Raw genomic sequence first — 18,173 nt, forward strand, 5'->3', positions numbered from 1 at the left:
AGGAGACTTTAAATGGTGAACAAGACTGGACAGTGTCATTCCGCACAAATCCTCTGTTGCGGTGTGCTAACATGGTTTATTCAATCCTTCAACAATTTCCATGTGGAGGTTAGAGCAAATAAGTTATTTGACTGTGGAGATGATTCTGCATATAAAGACGAACATCATGGGAAACATCTAACAACCCAACAGGTACATTCATAGATTAAAAAATAAATCAATACAATCTTTTCAATGACTGTTACTCTTTATCCATGCTGCATGACAATATGATATTTTTGCCATTTGATTACAGTTTACATGTGTAAAAGGTAAATTCATCAAATTCACTAAATGTGCTGCTCAGCTGATTGGAAATTTTAGCCAACATTTTCTTTGTTACCACATAATTTTATCTGTATATTATGTTCATGCTGACCAGATCAAATATTTAAAAAACATGTAACAATGTGTTATGTAAGTAGTAACAGTGTAGCGTAGTCAACATGTAAGTAGTAGTACTGCTCTATACATTTACTTTACTTTTGCATGAAATCAAACTCGTCAATAACGCTACAGGATTCTTTGATTCAAAATTAAACAGGTATGAGTTAGTGTGTTTGGTAAATATCCATTTTCTAACGTTGTCTCTGTGGCTTTGTTTAACAACCTGTTACTTCGAGAAGGACACATATACTCAAGCTGAATGAAAACGCAGAATTTGACTCCACTACACCATTAGGTACTTCCTAGTATATTTAATCCTATTAATTTCATGTCATTTAATATTCAGGGTGTCTGCTCACTTAGTCACTGCTCTCCATCATCAATTATTTTCATCACATCATATGTCCCATCACTGAGAGGTGTGTTACTATCATCAGGATAAAACAGTTGGTGCTTAATTATAACTTGATTATGTGTGACATACACATCCTGTGTGGAAAAAGAACTTCATCTTTTCTTAAAATATTTGGATATTTAATCAATATCCCTCCATTATATGAATAATTGTTAACATTCACTACATATAAACCTTTTTTACAACATCCTTAAAAATATTGCCTCAACTGGCAGCTGCAGTCCTGTAATGGTTCAGGACATGTCGTGAATAAATCTGAACTGTAGAACCTCTAAATAATGGAAAATGCCTGGTTTGTAGCTTGTAAATTTATTTCAATACATATTTTTCCACTATTAATAACAATATGGGGTCTTTTAAAAAAGACGATTCTACTTTATTCCAAGCCAAACTCTACTTTAGTTTTTTCTTGTTTATGAATAAACGTATCAGAACTGTTATCCTTGTCAAAGAACATTTTCGGTTTACCAGACTTGAATGGACTGATCTTTTAGAGCTGCAGGACTTGGAGTGAAAAATTAATCTAACCAAAGGGGATGGTGGGTGATGGGTGTAATGTGTCTGGGTGTCCTGGAGAGGGACGCAGGAGTCTATCTGCTGGACCTTGTGGGAGGGAAGGCCCCGCCGCTTTGTTATCGTGAGGGTCACCATAGCCAGTGTTTTCTCCTCTCCAACGAAGCTCATTTCTTCTGATCAGTTCTCACCGCTATGGACAAAGCGTGAACTACTGCGGGAAGAACGTACAGTCACGCGCGAGTTGTAATTGGGCGGTGGGGAGAACATCCGCTTGGAACACGTAAGCTCACTTTAACTGTCTCGGATGCACTACAGCTGAAGTAGAAGTTGACTCCGAGTTAAAAAGGTGATGGCTAGCATAATTTTGCGGCGCCTTGTTGCACACACAGTTACTCTTGGTCAGTACACAAAACAACACGTTGCTGGGGAGAGGCATTGTTTGTAGGCTGACTGACCCTCACAGACCACCAGCAACAGCTGTTGTTAGCTGCTCAACTCAAAACAGTTGAGCTCAAATTTATGCACGTCGTGTTTCCTCGGTTCACATTAATTATCTCCTGCTGCTGCCTTGTTGGAGCCCAAACGAAGTTCCTAACTATTGCCTTGGCTAATGGAATCTACGCAGTATATTCAGACAATGTAGTAAGCTCACTGTTGACCCACACACGGTGCTAAAATATTACAATCTAGAGGTTTAGTGGTTAAATGGAAATAAACGAATGTATTGCATTCAAAAGTGCGTTGAATGCCCCTTCAGTGAAAAATATTTTTTCTTTTATTCCTATCTTGAATGTGTTCTGCGTTAGTGTGTATAATGATGAATGTGCAGTGTTTGACAATGGAAGGCTTTTTACACCATCAATGATGAAAGTGTAAAATTTCTCTGTGCACACTGAAAAAACAATTTTAAGAGATAGTATTGCAAGAATGATTCCTTTCGTGATTTATGCCTTAACCTTTGGCTAAGTCAAAGGGTTTTGGTTAATTGCCGGAAATAAGGTGTGAGTTAATGTGTGCTTCAGATGTTGAAATGTTTCGTCTATGGGAGAAACATTTCAACATTCCTACCCCTGTTCTATGGCATACTTAAAAAAAAAATTACACACCCGCCCACCCATTAATTTTGATGAAATTTTAACAATGTCAGTCGGTAACAAATGGCTAAATGAAACTACATAGGTTGGTGCAGACATTTATTGCAGAAAATGGAAGAAATAAGAAGCTTAGATGTCATGCATATTAGTGTTGTCACGACACTGGATTTCATACTTCCATACGATATTTTGAAAAATATTGATACTCGATTGGATTTTCAATACTAAGCAACCACTCAAAATTTTGTGCAATAATGTTTTTTATTTAAAGAAAAATAAAGAACTTTATTCTTGAGGTAGAGAACTTTTACAAGTTATTCTTTACCCATTAACAGTATGCAAATAAGTTTTAAAATATGTAACCTACCGTTGATTAGCTTTAGCTACCACTCGCTAACAAGACAATAAGTCAAAGTAAACACTGATAGATGTGATAACTCTAGGCAACACATACTTCAAGTTATACTGTTACCAACCTCTATACCTCTAAATCTATACAGGTACGGGTGTCTGTCTTGGAGGTGCTTTGCTAAATTCGTTGTGTTTGCTCCTTTTGTCTGCACAGTTCTGTTGCATCTCTTGCATATGGGCTTGCTACTGTCCTTTGGCTTTCCTTGTTCATCTGACTCAAATCCAAAGATGATGATGATGCAGAGACAACTAGTGAGTGTGAGGAAAATGAGGTGGACCTAGTGGCGGAAAAAAATAGCTCCTCACTCATTTGGAGCTATTTAGGCTTCAAACGAGACACGTCGTACAAACCCAGGTACTGTGTAAAACGTGGGGCGGTCGTGGCAAATACGAGGAGAAACACGACCAATCTTCATCAACACCTGAAACACCACCACAAAGAACTGCACAAACAATTCAAAGACTGCCAAGGTGCAAAACAGCTGACAACACTGAGTCTGCATGATGTCAAAGGACTGCAGCAACCGTCCATTTTTGTGAGTTTAGCGAACACCCGCAGCCACTTATTCGCCCTCCAAGTGGCTCTTTAGCGCATCAAGGAATGTGGCTACATGTCAGTGCTCCTGCTTGAGTCATAGCAAAGAGACCATGTTGGTGTTCTTGTGAAAGAACTTGAAATAACGTAAATAGAGATGTTAAAGAAGTAGTGGGCATCGGCTATTAAATGTTTGTGGTCTATGTTAGCTGTAAATATTGAAACAAAAATATGCTCTAATGTACTGTAGCTAATATGTATCCTTTGATATTTCATTAAAAAAAAATACACATTTACTGCAGGTCATCGCAATATTGAACAGTGTAATCGCACATCGCATGTTTTCCTGATATCGCCCAGCCCTAGCATCAATACTATTGAAAAGTCATTTAGTACTGTTTTTACTTTTCAAAATTGATATTTAATCGATGAATCAATATTTTTGACAACACAAATGCATATACACAGTATTTGTATAAAGATTGGTGGGTGTGAGGTGCTTTGCACAAGGCAGTGACATATTTCCCAATTTTGGACAGGCAGGGGGGAACTCAGTAAGGCCCTTGTAGGTGGTGGAGGTCTTTAAAATGTATTCTGCATTTGACAGGGAGCCAGTGAAGGTCAGTGAAACAGATGTGATATGATCTCTTGAATAGGTCCTGATGAGGAGGGGGGCTGCTGAGGTTTGGACATATTGTAGTTTGTTGGTGGTGCTTTAGAAGAGACTTGCAGTAATCAGAATCAGGATACTTTATTCATCCCTAAGGGAAATTCTGTTTATAACAGTGCTCCACTCAACAACAACAACAACAACATCAAGCCTGGATGTATTGAAATCAATATGCAACTATAAAGGACAGTTTGGGACTTAGGTGGTCAATATTACTGAGGTGTATGAATCAATCAATACTGAGGGAAAACTTTTGTGAGAAAATGGTTAGAGACTCTAGACTGGTGATTAGGACTTCAGATTTATTTCAGTTCAGTGTTAAAAAGATATTTGGTGTCCAAATTGTAATGTCCATCAAGCAGTTGGTGAAGGTGGAGATGGTGAAGGTTGTGATCGTTTTGGTGAAGAGCATATGTGCATATTGCAGCACAAGAGGATTCTGAGGTCATGGTGATGAAGGATCAGTCCAACAGGGAGCAAATAAGTAATGTGGAGCTGGGGACCCAGCATCACACCTTGGGTGACAACATGGGCAACACAAGCTGTGGCTGACTGGGAGTGTTTTACTGAAATTAATTGAGGAGGTCTGTCAGAGTGGTAGGATTTGAACCAGAAGAGGGCAGTGCCACTGATGTCAGTGCTTCCAACCTGTGTGATGAGGGTAGAATGGTTAATGGTATCAAAAACAGCACTGAGGTAAAGGAGGATGAGGAATATGCTGAGGGAATCCTTTTTAAAGGATAGGAGGATATTTCTAATCACTTTGATTGGGGAAGTCTCAGTGTGGTAATTGGAGGGAAACCAGATTGTAACTGTTCCGAAAGGTCATTTGTTGAGGTAGGCAGGGATTTGGGTGGTATCATTCCATTCTAGGATTTTAGATAGAGAGGAGAGAATTGAGAACATGAGCCGATTGTGGATTAGGAAATCAGGGTCAAGATTGGATTTTTCAAGTATTAGTGTAACTGTGCTTTAAAGGAGAGGAATATGACCAGAGATGATCAGAGAGGGAAGGGAGGCAGGCTTTTAGGAGGGTGTTGGGTAGGTGGCCTACCTGTAACCACAGAGAATACTTTAGGTCAGATGCGGAAATTATCAAGAGGGTCAGATTTGTTGATTGTGTATGTGTGTGTGTGTGTTTTGGGAATGTCAGTTTTGGGACACAGCTTATTTTTGTCATAATCCAAAATTTGATATAAAATCCCATTGTCAAAGCAATCCATGAAAATGTTAACTTGTTGGTTGACCCATAAAAATACACTGTTGTCACGTGCCTCAATACAATGCAGAGGGTGTCTTTAAAGGGTGTTGGTAAAAGGTGGAAAAGATATCAAGGTTGGCATTGTAAATTATCTGTTAGCATGCTACTTTATATTTCTGCATTTTTTCAACATGATAGATCAGTGTTGAAGACCGAGAACCTTAGTCAAAGACTGCAGTTACTATGACATAAGTATGTATATAATGCATTGTAAAAATCTGCACTGAAAATGTTCAGAAAGATTAGTTATGGTGCAGTATTTAGTAATATTTGTATACTGAAAACTTGTTTATCGCATATGGTGTTTTTGACCTTTGCTAATAAATAGTTAAACAACCTTTTGTTTGCTTTTCAAAATTTTAAAACTATAAAAGATTGTTTAAAATTTTGATTGTCAAATTATAATGTGTGAAAATAAACAGATCCCTGGCTAAAAGAAATGGTAAAGGATCATATTGTGATGAGATGTGGAATTTAGACCCCTAATAGCTGTTTAATCCTTATGCTATAATCCCATTACTGATTCTCATTGTCATTTTGAGCAGGGGACTTAAACAGTGTGTATTTTAAAAAATGAATCAAAGTCTCATTGTAATTTCTTAGCCAACTTTGAATCAATATTTGTTTACATAACTCTGTTTTTTTCTATATCACAATGTATCATTACCCCAAAAATACTAGGGAAGATCTTGATAGAGTTCAAAATCTGTATTGCTCATCTGGAGTTGTGAATAGTACACTTAGCGTCTCAAGCTGTGACGTTTAGTTTTGTTAACACGGGAAACAAGGACAGCTTAATTTGAACATAGATAATATTATATTATATTACATGTGGATTTGAACAGACTTCTTACTCAAACACATTTTCTGCTGTACCATGTCACGTGTGTGTGTGTGTGTGTGTGTGTGTGTGTGTGTGTGTGTGTGTGTGTGTCTCAGATCCAGTGATGGTTTGCTGTAGAAACCCGAAGATGTGGCAGCAGCTCGGCTCTCCACCCCTCTTGACAAGTCTTTGACGGTCACTTTGCCCTGATCTGTGATTGAGGTCACATTTCCTAGTTCCTGCTGTAATGGAGAGTCACTGCCTGCTGTCCCTTGTCCTGGCTCTCCTGGTTTTTCTGTGCCCATGTGTGACAAGACTGACTCCTAGAGTCTCCTTTCCTGTAGGTGAGTATGGAATACCACCTTTTTTAATTTGTCTTATTGACAATCAAAAAAGGTTATCTCAAAATTTGTATTATTCTCCTATAGAATTGTCAGACTCGCATATGGGTCACATGTATAGACACACTATATTATATTAAGCTGTTTGTAGCAGTAGTTGAAGATCAACATGTTGGCAGTGAAAAGGATTTCAAAACATTATATTGTGTTTTATTGATCATGTAGACAAGCATAAGGATTTGTTTTTAGACCACAAGAAGCCCTGTGCATAAAAAAGGACTGTATTGTCGTGGGTATGTTCTCAAGTCCAGTGTGGCATGAATTCATTTTATCAGTAATCTCTACCTCAACACTTTAGCTATCTCATCTAGGTTTTAGATGCATCTTGGCGCTACCTCTTTCGGTCACTTAGCAGTGTCTGTGTATTTTAGCCAGGAGAAGATTTCATCATGTGGCATCCAACTTTCATTGGGCGTTTCAGCCTTGAACCATAACATTTTCTATTTGGCAGGCCAGTCACTGTCGATCTTCTCCTGGCCTCCAGCTCAACTCCTACTTTCTATTCCACAGCCAACAAGAGGCTCTTTCCACTGCCTCCCCCAACCTACAAATGGTGGTCTTCTTCTCCCTTCCAGCTTTCCCAGAGCTGTGATCCTCTTCCACACAAATTCTGCCAAGAAACCAATGCATCTTACTTCCAGTGGGAATTGCAAGACTTGCCATCCTTTGCCCCTGTGTTGTTGGAACAGGTGCTTGCAGTACTGGCTTTCCTCTCCCTTTGATCATGTCTGTCCTCTGCATTGGGTCTGTTTTCCCAATTTCTTGAAATGGGTGGTTCCAAGTTCTTGTCTTCCATTGTACAGGCTTCTGATGATTTCAACTGACTTTTGACAACTTTTGACTTCAGCTAGCTTTCTGTCTATGTCACTGATGTGGCAGCTCCCCATTTTCATCCTGCTTTTGTGGTTTCTTGCTCTGACTTTGTCATCTGCAGAGTGTCTGTACATCATCACAGCCCTGTACTTGGCCACCTTGAACTGCTAGCTCTCTAATGATAGGAATCGCTGTATCTGATGAGATCAGGTGTATAGCCCTACCAACATGACGCGTGGTGGTATTCTGAGCCATGTGTGGAAGTATTAACTTGCCTAAACCTGGAGCTGGAACTTGCTGGTGACTTTGCCATTCCTGATCACCATACTTTTTGATTTTCTTCGTTTGAATTTGATTGGAACCTGTGTTGCAACATCATCAAATGCCTTCAGGATCCACTTTGCTTGTACATCAGTTGAAGCTGTTCGGGTAAGGGCATCCAAAAAGTCTCTTGGAGAATTAAAAGAACACCCTTCTCTCTGGATACCCCTCTCTCCTCTGTTTGTTCATTAGGGAGCTGAAACCCTCACAACAGAGAGCAGCTGCATTTGAGCAGCAGTGTCTGTCTATGACTGCGGGAGCTGAAGCCATCAGCCCACTTTCTGGTGGCCATACTGTTTTGCTGGCTAAAAAAACCCCACGTATAACCAGCTTCAAATACATCAAAAATGTACAGCTGTGCTCTTCTGAAATTAATGGGTTCAGCAGTGAGACTATTGAACAGCCTATAAAAAAAGCAGATTTTCTATAACAAGTCTGGACAAGAGGAATGACTTGATCTTTTCATGTCACCATGAAAAGATCAAGTCATTCCTCTGAAACAGAAAATATTCAAAAATATGATTTAAGTCTGAACCTCCGATGTGATCTAACTTAACTGGAGAAGCAGACCCTGATCTGCCTCCTCCATCCAAAGAATTGAAGAGGATCTCTACATTTCAATAAATATGAACTGATTAAAATGACAAGAACAGTCTATTAAATTTTGTTCTATCATATTGAAATATAAAATGCGTTGGGTTTTTAGTAAAGCTGCATACAGCTGCAGATCGAAAAACATTTATTTAGCTCTGTTGATGAGATGAAGTACACAGTTAATCCCAATGACAGTCTTTACTACATTATGTAAAAAAAATGAAGTATTAAAGCAGTCCCATTAAGCAGTTTTTATGCAATGCATTTTTATGCATTTCTTCAGTATGTTTATGTATACATTGGTCCTTCTGTTTAGTGGTGCTGCTGTCACTGATGATCTCCTGTAGCTTTTAAGGTTGCTGGGCAACAGGGTAGATTAGACCATCTCATTTCATCAACCCTGTGTCCTTCCTGTGGTCCTCCACAATGCTCAGGGGATGTGGCCTATGAATTGGCCCATGACTGTTGTCTGTGATGATTGAGTGTGAGACCCTAACCAGACTGTTAACTGCTGTGCATCAACAGGGAGTCCTGGGAGACATTTCATCCGCTTCAGTAGCCATGATGTTAGCAACACCACCACACTGCTGCTCAGTGAACATGGAGACATGCTGTATGTTGGGGGCCGGGATGTTGTCTTAGCACTGGATGTTAGCCAAAAAGATGCCATCACACTGAAGAGAAAGGTAGGGAGTGGCCACTGAGACTATATCGTGCTACAATATACAGTGGGTAAAATAATTATTGAATATGTCACTATTTTTATCAATAAATATATTTCTAATGGAGCTACTGACATGAAATTTTCACCAGATGTCCTTAACAACCCATGCAACCCACACATTCAAAGAAATCAAACCTCAGATATCAGATCAGACGAGATCGGACGAGAAATCCTTCTCTCTCCCCCCAACGGGTCAAAGCAGAAGGCCGTCCCCATTGAGCCTGGGTCTGCTCGACGTTCCTGCCTGTTAAAAGGAAGGTTTTCGTCGCCGCTGCTGCCTGATGTGCTTGCTCATGGAGAATTGTTGGGTGTAAATTCATTGAAGGAGTGTGGTACTAGACCTGCTCTACCTGTAAAGTGTCATGAGATAACTTTTGTTGTGATTTGGTGTTATACAAATAAAATTGACTTAGATGTCCATAAATTGTGTTTAAAAACTGGAATGACACAGGTAAAAAGTATTGAACACATGAAGAAATGGTATGGTAAGGCACGGAAAGCCAAGATACCAGCTGAAATCAATCAGTAATTACAAAGAAATCCTCCCCTTTGTCAGTGCAAATTAATATCAGCTGGTTCAGTTCCAACTGATGACCTATAAAAAGGTGTCTCATTGGCAAGGTGTTATGACAGAAAAGAGCTCTAAAGACCTTTGCAACTTTATTGTTGCAAAACATTCTGATTGCATTGGTTGTAGAAGAATTTCAAAACTTCGGAATGTTCAAGTGAACACTATTGGGTCCATGACCAGGTTCTCCTCACAAGATTTTTGACAGAGTAGTAAAAGTATTATCAGAAGAGATGTCCAAGGGCTACTTGTGGAGAGTTTCACAAAGACTTGGAATTAGCAGGTGCAATTGTCATTGTCATCATTGTTCTCTGCTTTATCTGGTTGGTCTGGGTCGCAGGGCCAGCAGCCTCAGCAAGGAAGCCCAGACTTTCTCCCCAGCCATGTCCACTAGCTCTTCCGGGGGAATCGCAAGGCGTTCCCAGGCCAGCTGAGAGATATAATCCCTCCAGTGTGTCCTGGGTCGGCCTCAAGGCCTCCTCCCGGTTGGGCATGCCTGGAATACCTCTCAAGGGAGGCGTCCAGGAGGCATACTCACCAGATGCCTAAACCACCTCAACTGACTCCTCTAGAGAATGGAGGAGCAGTGGCTCTGCTCTGAGCACCTCCCGAATGACTGAGCTTCTCACCCTATCTCTAAGGGAGAGCCCAGCCATCCTGCGGAGGAAACTCATTTCGGCCACTTGTATTTGCGCTCTTGTTCTTTCGGTCATTACCCAAAGCTCATGACCATAGGTGAGGGCTGGAACGTAGATTGACCAGTAAATCGAGAGCCTCGCCTCTTTGCTAAGCTCCCTCTTCACCACAACGAACTGGTTAAGCACCCACATTACTGCAGATGCCACCCCAATCTGCCTGTCAATCTCCCGCTCCCTCCTACCCTGACTCGTGAACAGGAGATACTTAAACTCCTCCGCCTGAAGTAGGACCTCCCTCCCAACCTGAAGTGGGCAAACCACCCTTGTGGAGCCTGGCAACACTTCATTTTCAAGTACCCATATGCTGTGTGAGCACATTTGTTAGACAACACTGGCACAGGGCAAGAAACTGTCAGCTGCATGGGTCGGCAATCCTACATGCACTGCTCCGAGCATAAGGTTGAAGTATTTTTTTTATAGTTCTTTGCTGTCCCTGTCATTTGACATGCCTGGAAGGCCACGTTGTTGTGTGTGTGTGTGGGGAGAGAGCCAACTTTGCCTGCTACGCAAGATCTTGTGTGCTTGCTCTGTATGACTCCCGTGACTGTCGAGGTATAACAGCTTCATTTGGTTATTATAGAAGTGATCTCCCAGACAACTGTTTAGCACTACTGATGTTTTTCACCACTGCTGTTTTAACAGAACCACTTTCATTTGGTAAAATAGGCTTATAGTTTGCTGACTCAAATACACCATGTAATACTTCCTCATACAATTAGGACACAATAAGAACACAATTGTGTTGCATCCCCTTACACACAATTTCCAAGCGATTTTACAATTCAAATATTGTGTAATTTTAGCTTTAACTGCTACATTTTATTCCACCTTACTTACACTAATTCCTAAACACTGTAATGGAAAAATGATACAATTGAAAGATGTGTGTGTGTTCTTCTAAGGTTTGGTTAGCTTTGGTGTGTGTGGTTATGTTGTGTTTGTATCACGGTTGCGGAGGAATTTGACTCTTTGTTCTTTCAGCTCAAATGGAGCCCTTCAGAGAAAGATCTTGAGCAATGTTCAATGAAAGGCAAGAAAATGGCAAGTATTATGAAACACAAAATACAAAGCTCAACAAACACAGCTATGTTTGTTTTAAAATCAAGTTCATTTTTTTTAGCGTTTTAAGCATGCAGCGTAACTGTTAGGTGCCCCTTCTCTTTGCATTGAATTTACATGCCCTGCTTGTAGCATTTTGTGCCATTGGAACATCTAACTCAATGTCTGTTTGTTTCATGTTTTTAGGCAGACTGTCCAAATTTCATTCGTGTGCTACAGTTTTTGAACAGCACCCACATCTACGCCTGTGGAACCTTTGCCTTCAGTCCTCGCTGCACATACATTGTTCGTTGTTTATACTGACAGTTGTTTTTACAACTTACAATGAAACACACTTGGCTTGACTTTTTCCTCTCTTTCTAGGAGTCAGGGACATTAACAATGAATATCAAAACAGATGAAGGACGAGGTCGCTGCCCATATGACCCCTACCAACGTAACACTGCTATCATCGTAGGTAAGATGATATCAGAGCTGCTGCTATCAGAGGATTGTATTTCTGATTTCACTTACTGCGTGTGCAGGGACAAGGTCACCCATCTCACCTGAGAGACCATGTGGAGTTAGAAATACAAGCAGCCAGATTTCAGAACAAGACTATGATTCACTTGTCTCCTTATGAATGCCTCTCCCAGAGAAGTAGCTGTCAACTTTTCTGTTGAAGACCTTTTCAACCTCCTTAACCTGTGGACCATTAAAACCCAATGAGCCAGTTGGTATGTAGCATACGGGACTTTGGACTGTGGCCACAATGGTTGCATATGCAACATTTTTTAGTAGTGTGGGAGTTGGCTTTTCCCTAATTGTCTTTGTGCAAATGCATGATCATTATGATGTTGGTTAGAGCATGACACATTTCAGAAGAAAGTAGTCCCTTTTTCCTTCTCTGGGGCAGCTTTTCTCTCTCCCACTTGCACCCTCCCCTTTTCTCTGTAACATGGTACAGCTATGTCACATTCCAGCTGCAATGCCAATAACGTCTGTACTGAAGATCAGGAGTGTTTTAGCAATGTTGCATTTTGCCCTTGGCTTTGTTAACTTGCTCAGATTCTGGTAATTTGGTCATCTCTTGGTTTATGCGTTTTTATCATGTAAACATAGAATATTGTCTTCTTTTCTGTCTGTCTTTGCAATCAGAAGTTACACATGGGCTTTTATTTAGAAGACTGGTTTCACTATGCAATTTGTGTGAAGGCTGCTCTGTGCAGATTGACATATCCTCCCCGAAAAATGGACTCGCCGCATATTCTCTGTGGTACACTACCGCACTTCAGGGATGGGCCTGAGAGATGCCATGGCACATGGAAACAGCAGCATTGAATGCATAGAATGGCAATCAGCTCAGACATGGCACAGCTGTTAGGTGATGCAGCCGTGTCAAGGGGAAGAGCTGCTTCACATTCACATGCCACAACGCCGCCCCTATGTCACGTGCATCATACAGTGTGCAGTGCGCCACTTGTTCATCAAGTAAAATATTTAACAAATATCAAGTTTTGAGGCATTGTTAATGCTTCACTGAGGTATGTAAATTAAGATAGCTATTTATTCGCATGCAAGGTCATTGATTAATACCAAGCTGTAACATCAAAAAGTATGCAAACAAATCATTAGCTTGTGCAATTGACTGAGAAAGCTAAGCCCTGGCCAAGCAGCTCTGTGTGCTAAATGGATTTTGCAAACAGTACATCAGCAAAAGGTATGTGTGTCTTGTGAAAAACCAGCAGGGAGAACTGAGCTCAACCTTGAGAGAGACATTTTTTTGAAGTGTGACGACAAGTGCTAAGCCCTTGCAGTAACTCAATGTAATAATGGAACATTTTTTTAGTAATGGTTCATAAAGTCAATCGCTTAAATGTAAAAAAAGTGTTATGCTATTATCAGCTCAGAATCAAATAAACCCATGAGTGCATAATGTAAAAATAGTTTTGCTCAGAATGTAATTTTGTTATGTGTCACTTTATGAACCTAATGTAAACACCCAAAATGTAATAAAGCTAATATTGTTGAGAAAAGTGCTACATTTTAGAAATTTTATCCATGTCACCAGGGGTAAGAGACAGTTTTTGCTCCTGCAGGGGGAAAAAAATTTGAGTGATGCAGCTTTGGCCAGCTGTTTAATGGCAGCATATGTTAGGCCAACTATATACGCTGTACAATTATACTTTATATTTTAGGCTAGGGGCGGCAGGGTGATGTAGTGGTAAGCACAGTTGCCTCTCAGCAAGAAGGTTACGGATTCGAGCCCCACAATGAAGATGAATGTCATTTCTTTCCTAGGTGGAGAGCTGTATACAGGGACGGTGGCAGACTACCGTGGGAACCGGCCAGTGATTTCTCGGCACCTGAGTGAGGGCACGCGTGTTGACCTGAAGTTGGATGACACATTGGGATGGCTGGAGGGTGAATGTCATCTCTGAAAATGACACACACGTTTGAAGTGAACAGTCTTAATTTTGCCTGTCCTCAGTTTTATATGCACAGTGCTCTTCAGAGTTTCTCTAGCTGTGCTGGTACATGCTAAGCTCTAACATTAGAGTGCTGGTATTTGTGTTTAGTGTCAGTGATTTTACAGTTTTACAAGCCCTTTTGATTTGGCTCACTGTGATTTATAGGCAGATACCTCCACATTGGAACCCCAACCTTCTGTCTTACTAACCTTTTACTGCTGAACACATTGTTTTCCATTCAAATGGATTTTTATCATCTCTAAGCAGATTTGAGTGTGCCAAAAGGTTGGAAAACAATTATTTGGATTCCTTTAAAGTCCCCAACACTCAACGTTTATATCATGTTGATACAGCTTTTGTTTTCAAATCGTGTTGATTTCTCGCTCATCTATTTAATCTCAAAGTAACCTGCCAATTTTTGGGGATATATGCAAGAAGATAGATACCCTTCTCTTCTCTGTGCTGCATTTGGGAACTTAGACCCTCGGAGACCAGCTGACTTCTTGAAAAGAACTATTCAGTCCCTCCACACACACGCACTTTCACCGCATAAATCGCCAATTTCCTTGCAATATACATGAAATATTGCATGATTTTATAATCCCCGCATTTTTGTTGCAAAGAAGTCAGACTTTGCAGAAGGTTGAAAAACGATGCGTTTACTTCACACAAGCAGCTATTTTCCCCCTGTTGCCTTGAAAACGTTGTGACATGATGTCATCGGAAAGCTGCAAATCCAGCGAAGAAGACTTGATGAAGTCAGCAAATCAGTCTTTACCAACAAAAATAAGCTTGGAACTTGTTTGACTCATCAACATGTTGTAAGTTTGAGCCATGCATTTATTTAGGTCTGAAATAAAACAAGATGTGAATGAGTGTTAATTAGTCCCAGCACTTTCTGTGATTGTAGTGTTATTGCTTATCATAGGAAGTCATCAGAAATGACTCTTTACATTAAGGTAGTAGCCTAGTGAGAACAGAGTGTTGAAGGAATCACTTTTTTTTCCTCATTCATCAAACCGCACTTTTTGCAAATTCCTGCAATTTTTTCAAATTCTTAAAATTTCATCATAAAATTGCATAGATATAGACAATGCCTCTGAGGCAATAAAATGAACTTGTTACAGTGTCAAATGTTTTTGCCCCAGTGAAATTAGATAAGTAGATAGAACTTTATTAAAGTTCTGTTATCAATAAAGTTCTATCTATCAAAAATTAAATGCATGTCTATATCCAGGTTAAATGGTAAAAGGACACAATTTTATACAGCGCTTTTCTAACTTAGCAGCACTCAAAGCGCTTTACAGTGTCATCTCGTTCACCCATTCACACACACACTGATGGTGGAGGCTGCCATGCAAGGTGCCAACCTACTCATCAGGAGCAATTATGGGTCCAGTATATTGCTCAAGGACACTTCGACATGGTAAACAGGGTAGAGGATCGAACCAGCTACCCTTCGGCTGCTAGATGGCCACTCTACCCCTGAGCCATGCCACCCATAAAGGTTACAATGCAAAACTGATTTAACCATCTGAAGTCCAGAAGTTCTTTATTTTAGGGGTCCAGCGCCAAAAGGAACTGAGACCACTATATGTGAAGCGATGTCATTCCCAGTACCAGCAGTGCTGGCGAACCTATTGAAATTGCAAAGGTTTTTATTATTATTTAAAAGTGGTTTCGGTTATTTTTACTGAAAGAAGCATACATAACACATGACTTTAAGATAGTTTTGTAACTTTGTGTTGTGCTCTATATTAAAACAGTCATAATGAAGTGTGAAGTTAGCTTTTAAAAAGAAGAGAGAATGTCTTTAAAACTCGTTCAGAGGTTAAATTAGATTCTGTCGTCTCCAAACAATTTCACCTTTTGCAGATCAGAAAAAGATGAGGAAGAACTTAATAAATCAGACCCCATTATATTCACTCACACATACACACACACTCACCTGCTGTTAATGTGAATTTCACATGATGGTGGGTTTGGCTTATCTATCAAAATCACATGTGATTGGATATGAATAAGTTTGAGTGTTATCAAATATGAAAATTTGTGAATTTGAATTTGAAGGGTTGTGAGCTGATAAACTTGTCTTGGACACATTTCCACATAGGTACTCTGTGTTTTTGCAGATCCAACCTTCATAAGTTCCAGCTTTATTCCTGATGAGGGCAAGATCTACTTCTTCTTCAGTGAAGTTGGCAGAGAATACGACTTCATCGACAAATTTATGGTTTCCCGTGTTTCTCAGATCTGCCTGGTAAAAACAATTACTTTTCCATAATATAATTTTTTTTTATCAAGTTGATTATTTTTAACAGTATATTGTCCTACACAGGCTTATAATTAGTTAAGTCAGATGTTCTGTGCTGGTTTATTCACAACATTTTTTTGATTCTTCTGTAAATGATACCCCAAATGATGAGGAATAATGTGCTATTGCTTTTTGGGCCCGTTATGTTCTGGGACATGTTCAGCGATCTCTCAATGTAACTGGAAATTGACTGTGGTCATCCTAAATGACTTACATTAATGTCTCAACAACCCTAGTTGGTAGTTGAATTTTGGTGGGTCATTTGGTCAAAAGCAAATCCAACTGGGGCAATCAATCTGCATGGATGTTTTAAAAACTCAAAAGAAATGATCGCTAACTCTTTGTTCTTAAGGTGATACTTCAACCCAAAAGCATATTTTTCTGTTGATTTGTATCTTGAACTATGAAGACATTTCTTCACCATTCCCAGCTACATATATATTGTTTGCTAATATCAACCGTCTTGACAAACTGCGAACCGGCAAAACTTTCTAAAAACGTTAGTTTACAAACTCTCAACCACATGGTCTGGTATAATCCACCCATTCTTTAATCCAGCTGTAGGTTTAGTAATTTGCTAAGACTTTGATTTGAGCTAGAAACAAACTGCAGCACTTCCTGCTGTATACAAGTGAATTGGTTCAACTTCAATGCACTAGCTGGTCATGCTTTGTGCTACTGTGAATGAGTTCTGAACTGAAAGGATTTTATTTGGTTTGTTTTAGTAATGTTTATTGATTATTGAGAATAAGACTGGATGGAGAAGACATGGATTATCTGCGTAAGAGTTTATAAATTGACAGTTTCGCTGTCGTTAATAGTTGGTGGATTTGGGGCCTCATTAACTTCAAGCTAAATATACATGGCTGGCTCTTTATGCATTCTTGAGTCACAAAGAAGTTAAATTGTGGGGAAAAGATAAGTCTGTGACCTTCAGACACTGATCTTTGAGTATTTGAAAGGCAAAATACACCTTGAGGTAAAGTATCGCTGTAAGTACAGCAGATGTTAGAATGATATCTCAGTATTTTCAATTTTACTTTTTAGCAATACCTTATAATAATTGTTTATTACAGCATTAGCAATGTATTTGTGAATATTCTCAGTCATCCAGTTCATCGTAATTCTCATCATTTGAGAAAGCATAAGTAATGTCACCTTCATTTTTTCATAATGATTTTCCCCACATTTTTTGTGCTCATTTTAATATCTATGAATTTGATTTATCAATTGATGTCAGATTTAGCAATAGCAGAGTTTCAAATCTGTAGTAGTCATAAGTATTACGGTGTACAGCTCGTACTGATGATGACTAATAGGTTGCATTGCTGTGCGTGATGCATCCCTTTGGTCAGAGTGATGTTGGGGGCCAGCGGACCCTGCAGCGACGCTGGACTACCTTTGCCAAGGCTCAGTTGTTGTGCCAGGCTGACAGTGAGCTGCCCTACAATGTGATCCAGGACATAAAGAGCCTCCCACCAACAGAAGGAGGTCATGCAGATGAAACGCTCTTCTATGGCATCTTCACCTCTCAGTGGTATGGAAAAGCATAAAATAAGTCTGGTTATAGTTGCCTCCATTTCACACCTTTAAGAATACGAAAAAATCTTGGCTTGTTGATCGAAATTGGAAATGGAACTGAACAAAGGACATTTGTGAGAAGGTGGGTAACAGTTAGCAGTAGCAGGTTCTGAGACAATCTGAGGCAGATAGGTGAAGGTCTTCTCAGACAGCAGGTGGAAAAAATAATACTACTGGACCTGACAGTATATGCCACATTATTCACTTATTTTTAGCCAAAGACTAATTATTTCGTATAAAATGATCCATCCATCTATTGTCTTCCGCTTATTCCCGTCAAGGGAACACAGAATCTTTCTGTGTGGAGTTTGCATGTTCTCCCTGTGCCTGCGTGGGTTCTGCGGGTACTCTGGCTTCTTCCCACCATCCAAAGACATGCAATTGGGGACTAGGCTGATTGAATACTTTAAATTGACCGTAGGTATGAATGTGAGTGTGAATGGTTGTCTGTCTATATGTGTTGGCCCTGCGATGGACTGGCGACCTGTCCAGGGTGTAC

At 39.9% G+C, this 18,173-nt stretch overlaps 1 protein-coding gene across 6 annotated transcripts in view; it reads left to right on the forward strand.

The window, feature by feature from the left end:
- Nucleotides 1–18,173, forward strand: part of sema4ab (sema domain, immunoglobulin domain (Ig), transmembrane domain (TM) and short cytoplasmic domain, (semaphorin) 4Ab) — a 54,997-nt gene that overhangs the window by 6,526 nt on the left and 30,298 nt on the right. For 3 of the 6 annotated variants that reach the window (XM_086193731.1, XM_086193730.1, XM_086193726.1), the window contains exons 2-9: nt 6,268–6,495; nt 8,806–8,966; nt 11,252–11,315; nt 11,520–11,614; nt 11,693–11,786; nt 13,610–13,732; nt 15,912–16,039; nt 17,449–17,630. In XM_086193731.1, the coding sequence (XP_086049857.1) occupies nt 6,399–6,495; nt 8,806–8,966; nt 11,252–11,315; nt 11,520–11,614; nt 11,693–11,786; nt 13,610–13,732; nt 15,912–16,039; nt 17,449–17,630 (944 nt within the window). In that variant the 5' untranslated portion in view covers nt 6,268–6,398. Of the gene's footprint in view, nt 193–1,310; nt 1,704–6,267; nt 6,496–8,805; nt 8,967–11,251; nt 11,316–11,519; nt 11,615–11,692; nt 11,787–13,609; nt 13,733–15,911; nt 16,040–17,448; nt 17,631–18,173 lie in introns of those variants that run through there. The other 3 variants (XM_086193728.1, XM_086193729.1, XM_086193727.1) reach the window with 3 other exon arrangements.

The sequence above is a fragment of the Aulostomus chinensis genome, chromosome 22, assembly GCF_037954235.1.
Source record: "Aulostomus chinensis isolate RoL2024-O1b breed Wild chromosome 22, RoL_Achi_v1.0, whole genome shotgun sequence".
Taxonomy (NCBI): Eukaryota; Metazoa; Chordata; class Actinopteri; order Syngnathiformes; family Aulostomidae; genus Aulostomus; species Aulostomus chinensis.